Genomic DNA, 12,794 nt, shown 5'->3' with positions numbered 1-12,794 from the left:
CTGGTTTATTCATTTAGTATGTATTTTATTTTTTATAACAGTAAAATTTTACTTTGGTTAAAAACATATTGATTTGCTTAACGATATAAAATTTTATTTTGAATCATAGTAGACTTTACTCTGAAATACATTGTGAGGATGACTTAATAGAAAAGTTAATAGATATAAGGGTAGTATAGTAAAAGAAACAAATTTTAAAATATAAGGAGGTTTTGAATGTACCTATATAATTCTTGTCCTTTTGAAAGATAAATTAGACAGTGAGGGATCTATCACCAAATCTTCCTTTAAAATATTGTTGTGTTACGTGGCCCATACTCTAGGAACATACCTTCCAATTATCATTCTATCATTTATTTATTTATTTAGAGAAATTACATGATAATAATTCAAGGAGCCAGATAATAAATTAAATCCTAATTTTCTAATTATTTTAATTTAAATCTTAATTTTAAAAATGGTATTAATTTTAACTATCTGTTAGTTAACCAAGGCAATTTAGATGACAAAAATAGTTTGTAGCTCGAAAAATCTAGGCTCGAATGGCCTGAGATATGACTTATATTCTCTTTCCTCTCCTCAAACTCCAAACCAAACCTCTAGTCTCTCCCTATTGAATCGCCTTTGGTCTCTCTCCATTGAATCGCTGATCCAGGTCTCTCCCCAAATCCATCTCATCTCTGTGCTAAAATCCTCTTATCCCTCTCATCCTCATCTTTCATAAACCTTCCTCTCTAAACTCTGTTAAACCTCTCTTTGTACTCATATACTAACGGAGCCGAACGACGAGCGACGACGAAAAGTAAACGATGAACGACGAGCTCTATTAAAACTCCTCATCTATGAGCTCGATGCCTCTCATACGCTAACAACGCCGAAAACTCGTCATTACGTACCAGAAGAAAACGAATCTAAGGTAAACCCAAATTCGACAAAACTAGGGTTTATGTTTTGGCTTCAATTTCTATACAAATTCGTCGATTGTGACTTTTTGGTTTTGGAATTTGCCGTCAATTTGTGTTAGGATTCCCTTTAATTGTGAGAAAATGTGTTTGGGGCTTATGAATCTATGATTGTTAGGGTTCCTATTTTGTTATTTTGATTCTGTTTTTGGAATCTGTTTAGGGTTTTGTTTGAACACTGCAAAATCTGTCGTTTGAACTTTACAAACAAATATGTTCGTTGAACCCTAACACAGATTACAAACAAACAGATTCATAGAATCTATCATTTGACAAAACAGATTCAACAGATTCGTAGGGTTTTGTCATTATGGCTTATGAATCTATCATTTTTTCTGTTTGTTGAACTCTTTAAACAAATTGTTAGGGTTTCGACTTATGAATCTATCATTTGTTTTGTTCTTTGAAGAATTTGTTGTTTGCAAAATCTGTTCTTTGAACTCTTTAAACAATATGTAAGGATCTGTTATAGTCCCCCATGGTACAAAATATGGAAGTATCTGTGCAAAAAATGATCGCATTACAAAAATCTGTTCGTTGAATCTGTTCTTTGAAGAGTCTGATCTTTGCAAAATCTGTTCTTACAACTCTTTAAATAACATATAAGGATCTGTTATAGTCATTCATGGTGCAAAATATGTAAGTTTCTGTGCAAAAAATGATCACATTACAAAAATATGTTCTTTGAATTTGTTTGTTGAGTCTGTTATTTGAAGAATCTGTTCTTTGCAAAATTTGTTCTTAGAACTCTTTAAACAATATGTAAGGATTTGTTATAGTCCCCCATGGGGCAAACTATGTAATTATCTTTGCAAAAAATGATCACATTACAAAAATCTGTTTGTTGAATCTAATCTTTGAACTCTGTTTATGGATCACATCACTATGAATGCATCATTATGCATCAGTATGAGGCTTATCCATCAGTATGAGGTAGTTGAATCTGTTCATATTTTTTATGCAGATAAAAAAATGGCTTCATCTTCTACTAATAATAACAACATAAGACTAAAGCCAATATTGTGTGATTGTAGAAGAAAAACTACCATGTATATTGTACGAACCAATAAGAATGGAAATCAAGGGTGTTTGTTTTTTGTTTGCCCATCAAAATATGTAAGTATCTGTTATATAAATTAATCTTTTAGTTTTTACAAATTTCATTTGTGTGATTTGATTAATTGATTCTTGTGCATTGTAGAGTACTAAGGAACACTGCAATTACTTCAAGTTTGTAGATGATAATAATGACGACGACGTTACCTCCATAATCCGTTCCAATGCTGGACCTCAGACAGCTATAAGAACAGAAGAATTTAATGATCTAAGAAGAAGGTTTGGTGAGATGGACAATGCAATTCATAAGCATGGTAGAAAGCTTCAAAGAATGGAGAAGATTTTTAAGGCAATGACTTACGTCATTGTATTTTGTGTATTTTTGTACTTTATCATGTAAATGATTTATTTGTTAGGTTTTGGACAATGTTATGAATGTAATCAAAACTTGTTTTGTATTTTGTTGTTTGTTCTTAACACCTCCAGGTATGTAGCTTGGTCATGGAGTGTTCATGGGAATGGGTTGCTGAGAACATGATTAAAAAATCTATATGTGATGGTTGGTTAATTGATGATCTTGGTTAACAGTGTGTATAATGTGCACATTTCTTTTCTGTTTACAGTTTGTATAATGTGCACAGTTTGATGATCTTCGTTAATTGCTTTTTTTGGTTAGTGACTAAGTAGCTTATGTTTCAAGATTGTTGACTTCTATGTGCACATTTCTTTGACTTCTATTGAGATGAATATTTCTTATGTGCATGTGTCATTTCTGTACTAGTTGACTGACTGAATGCAACTAAGAATCATACTTGGAGGCTTATTTGCAGGCTTTGGAGCAATATGGAATTTTTTGTTCTTGAATTACAAATTATTGATATCATTTTTTATCTTTGTTGGAATCCTTACATTTAAGAAATTTGTTGGCTTTCTACTTTGGTAACACATACACATAGGTTTCTTTTTTGAATGAGAAGCATTGTGTAGAACATACATAAACAAAAGGGAGACTGTTGGCTTTCTACTTTGGTAACACATACACATAGTTTTCTTTAGGGGAGAGACAGAACATGAAACAAGGAAATAAAAATCTATATCAAAACGAAAGCTTTCAAGAAGAAAGAAAAACAACAAAAAAGCTTAATAATCAACAGTTTAACTGACTCGACTCATGTTTTCTAATGCAGCCCATGACTCGAAATGGTGGCTTGACTTCATCCCTTCCAAAGGCACCAAAGGTAATTGCCAGGCCTAATACCATCCCATCAGTACCACTGAAAAGGGCTTCCTTGGGTGCCAAACATGTTGAAATGGAAAATGATAAAGCTAAAAATGCCTCTGGTAAGAACTCCAGTGAATGGTCACCAATTCCATCAATTGGAACATCCACCAATTGAGCCTATAATTCAATGGAACCTATAATTGAACCTGTAATTCAATTCAACCAAAAATGGAACAGCCACCAATTCCACCAATTTTCAAATGAAGCTAAACAATCCGAAGTTTACAAATGAAATTCACGTACAATTAGCACTTCGAAACTAAAAAAAAATGGGACATTCGGATCCCCGTCTATGTTCAAGTCAACAAATTTTGATGGTACTATCGAACTTTGACTGCTAATATTGTTGACCATTCTAGCTTGACTATAAGATGTACTTCCAATGTTGTCCCCCATTGTGCTAACCGATGCTTGTAAAATTAAAGTAAATATTACCAAAAAAAAAATCCACAAACATATTCACTAATATAAAATATAATTTGTCGCAAGAATACATTCAACACGTATTGGTATATACATACTGTCTTGTGTGCCATCCATACAAGACAAATAGTAAGGTTGATGTTGCGGCACCTTATCATGAAATAGTAACAAAATGGCATTCGTAATTTGAAGCACTAAAATATCAACCCACAACAAACAAAGTGAAATATATTAAGTCTATTCAACACATACCGGTACATGCATACTGTCTTCTATGGCATCCATAAAAGGAAAATAGTAAGGTTAATTTTGCGGCACCTTATGATGAAATAGTAACACAAGTTAATTAGTAATTTGAAGCAGTAAAATTAAAATCCAAAAAAAAAAAAACACGAAACAACCTTCATATTTAACACGTACCGATTCATACATAGTGTGTTACACGCCTCCCGTACAAGGAAAGCTTAACTTACGAGGTTCACCTTGACGCATCTTGCGACCCTATAGTACTAGACATTAATGAATATTTTAAGTTTAACAAATTCTGAAATATACATATGTATTGCAAACTGAAAAATTTACTTGTACCAGATTAGTCTTCTTATTCTTTCCCTTCAACTGATTCACTATTGTATCAACCTTGCTAACCTTCCATTTCGTATATGGACGGCCTCTTCGACAAGCAACCAAAGGACTGAGTGTCTTGTGAGTCATGCTTTCTTTTGTAGTATTGCGACCAAGCGGACATTTTGGTGAAGTATGGGAAGGTGGTAAAGTACTAGTACATGACACATTACTCGCACTATCTGATTGAACTATTCTCACTTTATCCTTGATTTTCATTAACCCAAGTTAAATTACTTTGTGTTTACTATCATGATTGGTAGCAAGTTCTAGGATCTCATCTAACGTATTGTGATAGTTATCATGCAACTTTGGATATAGAGCAGACCCAAAGTTAGGGTTGGTTTGGCATGTTTAAAAAAAGTCAAAAAGTCAAAAATTCACTATCCTATTTAAGTCATATCATCTTATTTAAGTCACATCACCTCTCTAACACATCACTTCAAACCTAATCCAAACCCAACCCACATTTCATAAAAAGTCAAAAGTACACTTATTTAGATCATCCCAAACAACCCCTTAGTATATGTGGTTGGAATGCATGTGTATCCTCTTTCCAAGTCTTTTCTCCATCTCGAAACAATGTATTTATTTGGCACCTTATATATGAATCTCTCAATAAGCACACAAAGTGAATGGGTACACATAATACCTCTAAACTCAAACAACCGACATATACATTAAAGCTCACATTCAGTTGAATTAAAGTACACAACAAATTCCACTTTCTTCATCCCCTCACCTAGAAGAACAGCCTCCCTCACATAATAGGTACAAATTGCTCCCTTATCTTTGATAAAATTTGCATGAAAATACACTAGACGCTTTATTTCTACTTGAACTTCTTCAAATTTTGAATTAGTGTAAGTTGCACGAAATTGTTTCTCAAAATGATACACCGTTAAGCAATCATACAAATTGTTACGAGACTTAAAATCTGCTTTTGTCTCCTTCTCTACCTTAGTTCTCATGGCATTGTCATACTGCTCAACAAATTGCTTTAAGGTTGTCTTGGAGTTCACATATCCAACAAAAAATGCATTCATACTCACACTTCGTTGTGTCGTTGACATGCCACCCCAAAATATGTCTTTAACATAGGCAGGAATCCACCTATGTCGCTCAGGATATAATACCCCCAACCATTCGTTATCATTCAGATTGAATTTTGCAATCATTGCTTCTCAATATTCCTTAAATTCATCTTTTGTGAATGAATCATAAACTGTATTACTCAAAGCAACCTTTATGGATTCATATTGCGAATATCCTCTTAATTTCTCCGGAATTTTCTTCATAATATGCCATAAACACCAACGATGTCGTGCCTGTGGAAAGACAATTTCTATGACATGTTGCATAGCTTTGCACTGGTCAACTATTATCGCTTTTAGGGGAGCATCTGACATGCAACTTAACCATTCTTTGAATAGCCAAACAAATGTCTCTGTGTTTTCATTACTTAACAACCCGCAACCTAACAAAATTGACTGTCCATGGTGATTAACTTCTACAAACGGAGCAAACGGCATATCATATTTGTTTGTTAAATAAGTTGTGTCAAATGAGACAACATCCCAAATGCTTTATAAGCCGCCCTACTCCTTGCATCTGTCCCAAACAAGTTTTGCATGCAACCATCTTCATCAAGGTCAATTGCCGAATAGAAGTTCGAATTTTGTTGTTGCATTTTATGAAAATAAAGTGTAACTGATTTGGCGTCTCCTACCCCAAGTCTCAATCTTCTAGAATTCTGAATATAATTCCTTGCATCTTGTTCATCAAACATTAATGCCTCATATCCCCCCGCTTCAACAACTATGGAATGAAAATTCCTAGCCACCCTAATCCCTGCTGCATTGTTAACTTTTAGTCTTCTCTTCATCGGAGTAAGAATCCTCTTATTCATTATAAAATGTCGTGAGTCAGTCAAAATCAAATCATGAGTGTGCTTAAGCACAACTGTGGTTAACTTATATCTTCCATTTTTTTGTAGACTGGCTTTTACCCTTGCTTTACAATCAATTTTTGATGACAAAAATGGTTCAAAGGGATTTATTTCTAATTTTTTTGTCCTATTCCGCGCCCGAGTACATTCAATTCCAAAGTACTTTACTTCTCCATCCCTTGTTACATTTTGTGTCCTATAAGTTATAGCAAATCCAAGCTATTTCGCATATCTTGCATAAAATGTGTACACTTCTTCCTTTCAGATAAAATACATCCCCTTCTTCGGTTCTTCAACTTCACAACTCTCATTAAATTCAACATTGTTATTTTGTTCTTCAACTTGCTCACTCATATTGAATGAATTATTGTTTGAACCAATATCCATTGTAGCTTCAAAGTGAAATAGAATAGACATTAAGAGAGTTAGTAGAGACAAAACACTGATTGCCTCCATAACCATTCTTATCACACAACAAGTAGCATTATAAGGAAGCAAGCAAGAACAATACAAATTGTTCAAAACAACAACAACAAGACAAATAAACTCAATTTTTCATTCCTTTACAGGTTCATTTTTACACTTCCATTGCAAATTGAAAAAAAAAAAAAAAAATTATTGTTTCTAAGCACAGATACATGTAGACACCCCATTTTTGACCGACCTTAAGACTCAGACGTCACTGATTGAGCGCTTAGTGATGATGCATATTGTGCTCGTTTTGAGGTTTCGGAGTCTCGACTCAGAGCCTTGCCTCCGGAGTTCGGGGCTCTTTTGTGCTTTGCCTCAGTTTGTGAACCAGGTCCTGTTTTCTCCATTTTCTTTTCCCGAAGGGAGGGAGAGGTGTCATAGACCATCTCTCAGTGGCTGAAGGCTACATTTCGTGGTCGTAGGCCATTTTTCCCGTTTGGAGACCAATTTCTAGTTTTCGGAGCCGTCGGCCGCGCGCCTCGGTTTGGGACCGCTTAACTACCTCTATTTGTTCCAGTTTTTGGCACACACCTTGTTTCCCCTCCCTAGAGGGACACTGTGGCCCGGGAGACCACCTTCGTGGTCACACGGCACTTCCGGTGCTTGACAGCCTGTTTTCGAGGCACCTGCCTGCGCGTTTTGACCCCCGAACCCTCGTTTTGCATCGGTGTGGGTTCATTTTTGGCATGGACCCTATTTTCATTGTTAAGAAGGTGGTACAAGGGTGGGAGACCACCTTTTTCCCTTGGAAACCAGCTTTCTCCTTGGAGACCACTTTTCTCTCTCCTCTAGCCAGTTTTCTTGTCGGGAAACTGGTCTCCCTCACTTTTGGGCCATAATTTCTGCTCTCCCATATCACCACTAAGTTGTATTCATCTGGGAGACCACCAATATGGGTAGGCCGACCACCTTTTGTGATTGACCCTTTTGAACCTTGCACAAAAGCTGGTCTCCCTCACTTTTAAGCCACAATTTCTGGTCTCCCACCATACCACTGAGTTGTATTCACATGGGAGGCCATAATATGGGTAGGCCGACCACCTTTTCTTCTTGACCCTTTTGACCCCTGGTCGGCCGACCAGGGGGAGTGGTCGGTTGAACACCTAGACTGGTCGGCCAGCTTTCTGCTTTTTTGTCTCATTGAGTTGAAGCCAATTGTGCGAGCTGGAAGCCTCAGAATGCATCCTCAGAAGCCAATTGTTTGAGCTAGCTTTTAAGCTTCTTTGAGAAGCTTTAGACCCTCTCCTCTATAAAGGGAAGTGCCCTCTTCCATTGCTAGGGTTCAGAATTTTTGGCCTCAAGCTTATACACTTTTCTCTCTATATCTCTCTCTTTTGCCTCCAAAAACTCCATTGTTCTTGCCCCATTACACTACCACTCATAGCACAACACCTCCACTACCATCCTAAGTACCTTGGAGCTGTTTTTCAGAGGTTGAGGGCTCACTTTCTTGGTCCAAAGCTTACTGCATTGCTGTGCTACAAGGATAAGTCTCTTTTTTTCCCCATTTTGACATTGTTTTGCTCCATAGTTTAGCTCTATTTGCAAGCATTTTTAGACTTCGACATAAACTGAAAAAAGTCTTGTTTTGAGCTTCTCTTCAAGTTTGTTCATGGTCATTTTTCTTTTTGGGGTCATTTTCCCCCTTGCATGCTTCATTTTCTCATGTTTAGGGCTATGCATTAGAGTATTTGTGTTGGCCTTAGTTTGGCCTTTTAGCCACTGAAATCCAGTGGATATTTAGTGGCTAACATGTGTTTTTGAGTCTTAAAATTAGAGAGGGGTGACCCTCTCACCCCTTGATTTGTTTACTAGCTTTGTTGGTCTTCCAAAGGGGCTCCTACTTACATGTTTCAAAGCCATATTTCAGGCCCTATTTGGTGAGTTTTAAGGTCTGCATAGGCTCTGTCCAAAGCCCATTTTTTCATATAAAGTGTCTATTATGCATGTGTAGAACAATCATATTCAAGGCCTTTCAAAGGGGCTCTCACTTGCATGCTTCCTAGACTAATTTCAGGGCCTTTTTGGTGGGTTTTAGAACCCTCATAACCTCTGTCCAGAGGTGGTTTTGCCATTTTGTGTGTCCATCATACATGTGTAGAATAACCCCTTGCATGGCCTTCCTTCCAAAGGAACCTATCATTCTTGCATGCATTGATTGAGTTTCAGTGGGTTTTGGGGCATATTTTGGCATGACATACTTCTGTTTTTGGCTGATTTGGTGAGCTCTTGTAATAACCTGACCCTCGTACATGATTTTTTGATATATTTTCAGACCATATTTTGTGTTTTTGAATGTTTATTGTGAATTTTTATGAGACATTAAGATTAAGTAAGTGAACTCCATGTTTAAGGGTGTCTATCTATTTAAACAAGAAAAGTATTTGTTACACTAGAATGTTTGAATTCGAAATTGGAAGCCTTAGGGGCTTAATTATCTGAAATTGATTTTATATATATAATCAGCATAATTTTTAGGTAATATTAAGCATTTTTGGGAAATTTCAATTTCGGATGTTTAAACGATTGATTTTCGTCTTTATTCACTCTTTATATATGTATGTCTATAAGCTTCTCTTGAGCTCAAGACTTAGGAACCTTCTCATAAAGCATTCTCTGGGAGAAAAATGAAAAGATGATAAGAACAAGGAAGAATTGAGAGGGATTGAAGCTAAGGTAAGTTTAATTTCCCTAGTCTAATCCTCTTCCTCAATTTGGAAGAGAAATTTTTTGATTTGGTATGCTTTAGAGTGTGATGAAAGTCTTGGATGTGTGTGTTGAAGTTTTGGTATGATAATCCTATCATTTATGTGTCTCCTTTCTCATCCAATTGGTATTCATTCTTATGATCATGATTTTGGGTCTCTAGGTTATGTTAGATGCAAGTGAAGTTAAGAATTTCAAGAAATGGAATTATGTTTATGAGTTTCAATTCTTGGTTGATCAAATTGAGTTGTGTTCATGATTAATGCAAGTTAGATTGTGTATGTGATACCTTGAATTACATGTTTTTGAACCATGATTTAGCATTGAAAAGATCCATCCTTGAGCCTTGGAAACATTCCCCAAAAGATGAGATTTTGTTGCAAATTTCAGACCAAAACTGGGCAATCGCCGCACGTGCGGGAGTCACTGCCGCACATGCGGCAAATGCTGAAATTTTGTGGTTTGGTTCTGCCTAAAAGGCACGTGCTGGACCTCAGGGCCGCACGTGAGGGGACAACTGCCGCACGTGCGGGGCTCACAGCCGCACGTGCGGTTCATGCTGAAAAACACTGTTTGCTTCGTTTTGCGTGTAGAATCCTCTAATATTGTCGGAATATGTATTTGAGGTTTTTTTGATATTGATACACTCCTTCGAAGTGAAGTGAAACAGAAGGTAAATGGATAAGAAAAATGAACTAATGTGTAAGTTTTAAATGTGTGCAGGACATACTCCGGGAGGAAGTAACACATCATCTCAACACTGTGAGTAGTAGTATCATTATCCGCTTTACATATGGCTAATGATTCTCATTAGCATTTTGTTTACGTAACTATGTTAATGTTTCAAGTATGCAACTATGTTAATGTTTCAAGTATGTAAAGAAAGAAATGGGAAAGATGAAATACCTTCCTTCTATAAGACTCTGGGCCTACGGCCATTCAATATAAGTTGTTATGATATGAAACAAAGTGCTACATGGAACTAAGTGCTACGATGTGAGCCACCTCTAGAATCCGTGTGAGACACCTCTTGAGTTCGTATAAGTATATTCAAGGGCTTAATGCCAAATTATCCAAGGGCGTAATGCCACTCTATTTAAGGGCTTTATGCCACCATGTTTAAGGGCTTTGTGCCGCCATGTTCAAGGGCATTATGCCACCATGTTCAAGGGCTTCAAGCCATTATGATTTAAGATGTGATATTTCAAGCTGTTATGTTCAAGACTGGGCCTAAGGCCGTTATGAGATAAACACAGAATCAAGCTAACTATGTGATCTCTGCACTTCCATATGTATTGATATATGTCATGTTTCAAGTTAAGCATTGTTTCATTATGTATTACTATTCACTGAGCCCGGCTCACTCTCTATTATGTCTGTTTGTGTAGGTAACCAACCAGATGGTCAGTCCTAACCTGTGACGCCCGGTTTCTTTTGTCAACCTTCGTGTATCCAGGCACTATACGAGGCCACTTATTTTGTGAAGTTTATTAAGATAATTGGCTTACTTTTTGACTAGCCTTCCAAGGTTGAATGTATATAACTTCAATAGTTTTGTACATGCCCGATTATAGGGCTGGGTCTGTGTATGTGTTTGTGTATAAGTACTGCTAAGGAATATTTTTGGACTTTATCTGCCTACTATGGTGCATGTGATGTATGAGATCCTGGCATATTAGAAATAGCTCGATGGAGGTTGTTTGGTTCGGTATTCTTTTAATATTTTGTGCTTCCGATAAGGCCCCATATGTTATAGATACCAGGTTATATGTCTGTATCTGAATGGGTCATGCCCGAACTTTTAGGGGCAAGTTTGGGGTGTGACAGCTCTCATGTGATTCATATACGTGTAGTGTAAATCATGGTTCACTAGCTTACTTCGCATGCTTTGTTGACCCTTCATGTTAGCACTTTTTGGTCATGCCTTAAACTGATATTGTGCGTATTTTGGACTGCCCTAGCTCTGTTTTTGGGTCTCATGGTCGAATGATGTTTGTTTTGCATGCTTGTAGTTCAATACCCATGTTTAACTTTGAGTTTTGAGGCTTATTCCATGCATATACTGAGGTGTGTTCATGTTTCGGGTCCATTATACATCATATTTCAGAGCTTGCATGAATTCCATATTGCCATGTTTTCTACTCTTTAAGTGTGCTTGAGAGTTGTCCATGAATGCCTTGTTTTCGGACCATTGAATGAGCTCCATTCCTTTGCATTCCGAGCCATCATTTTAGGCCATTTCCCCACTGTTTTAGACCTTCTTAGGGTCTGTTTGGGGTTGGTTTTGCCATTGGTGCATTACTTTGGGTACCTCTAGTGTAACGCATTTCACTAGTTTCGGTACCCGGGCCTTCTAGCATGTATTAGGTGACCTGTTTGCATGATTCGAGACCATCTTTTGTGCCATTTCAGAGCTGTATCATGTGACACTCTATACCATATTTCATCCTTTGCTATGCTTAGTTAGAGTTGCGTGTTATGCCTTAAGATCGATCCTTTGCATTCGTGCATGTTTGCATGTATTTCGGTTGTTTCATTTTCACCATATGGCCACTGATTTGAGTGTGGCTGAGGTTCACTCATATTGGTTTAAGTCCACCTTGCATTGTGTATGCCATTTGGTTCATGTTGTTGCATGTTTGACCATCGCATTGTGTATGCTTTGATTATGTCTTTGTGTATGTCCATCTTCGTGTGTGCATTGCGTATGCTAGGTTGTTAGTCGCATTGTGTATGCCATATAGTTTATAGCATTGTGTATGCTAGTAGCATGTTTGCATCTCATCCTTGCATGTTTGCATGGTTAGGTCACATTGCATTAGGATTGCATGCTAGTTGTATTTGTGCATGTCATGCATATTGCATTGTGTTTGGAGTAGGGTTAGTCCAAACACGGGAAATGAGGGGTGTTTCGTACTCAAAGTGACGAAACGTGCCTCGATTCCCAGTCGTCGACACTCTTGACTACACATGACGGAGTTGTTGGCTTTACGTGTTCATTTGTGCATTCATTTCACATCGAGTCGTGCAATTCGATTCCTCGGCCATCATGCATTGAGATGCGTGATTGATGGCACGAGAATCGAGGTCTACACTCCCTAGAGCTTGTGCAAGGACGGGGAGAGTGATCTTGCACACATATGTTGAAAATACCTTGCTTTCTCTCCCTCTTGCCTTTGTTGCAGAAAAACCAGAATCCAGGGACAGAAAGTGGTCGGCCGACCAACTTTTCTAGCAGGCCGACCACCTTTTTTGGTTTTCACCACAAAGGGTGGTCGGCAAGTGTTTCCCAAGTCAATACCTGGTCGACAGCCTTTCCAGG

General features: G+C 37.3%; 2 protein-coding genes across 2 annotated transcripts; both read right to left on the bottom strand.

Moving 5' to 3' along the window:
• Positions 1 to 5,027: 5,027 nt before the first annotated feature.
• LOC145821991 (protein FAR1-RELATED SEQUENCE 5-like) lies at positions 5,028 to 5,525 on the bottom strand. The gene has a single exon (XM_082918560.1). It carries the CDS (start codon positions 5,523 to 5,525, stop codon positions 5,028 to 5,030), a length of 498 nt encoding a protein of 165 aa, XP_082774686.1.
• Positions 5,526 to 5,531: 6 nt separating this feature from the next.
• On the bottom strand, positions 5,532 to 6,256 carry LOC145821990 (protein FAR-RED IMPAIRED RESPONSE 1-like). The gene is made up of 2 exons (XM_082918559.1): positions 5,986 to 6,256; positions 5,532 to 5,824 (listed from the first exon to the last, which is right to left on the bottom strand). Exons 1-2 carry the CDS (start codon positions 6,254 to 6,256, stop codon positions 5,532 to 5,534), a joined length of 564 nt encoding a protein of 187 aa, XP_082774685.1.
• Positions 6,257 to 12,794: the final 6,538 nt, after the last annotated feature.

The sequence above is a fragment of the Camellia sinensis genome, chromosome 3 (genome assembly GCF_055761805.1).
Source record: "Camellia sinensis isolate YWXY chromosome 3, ASM5576180v1, whole genome shotgun sequence".
NCBI classification, from domain to species: domain Eukaryota; kingdom Viridiplantae; phylum Streptophyta; class Magnoliopsida; order Ericales; family Theaceae; genus Camellia; species Camellia sinensis.
This window is presented reverse-complemented; position numbering and strand designations above follow the sequence as displayed.

Excerpts from the sequence above, each read along its gene's own strand:
- LOC145821991 (XM_082918560.1), bottom strand. The coding sequence starts at position 5,525 with ATGATTGCAAAATTCAATCTGAATGATAACGAATGGTTGGGGGTATTA.
- LOC145821990 (XM_082918559.1), bottom strand. The coding sequence starts at position 6,256 with ATGAATAAGAGGATTCTTACTCCGATGAAGAGAAGACTAAAAGTTAAC. Across the intron at positions 5,825-5,985 it reads AATTGACCTTGATGAAGATG|GTTGCGGGTTGTTAAGTAAT; the intron begins GTTGCATGCAAA and ends CAATTTTGTTAG.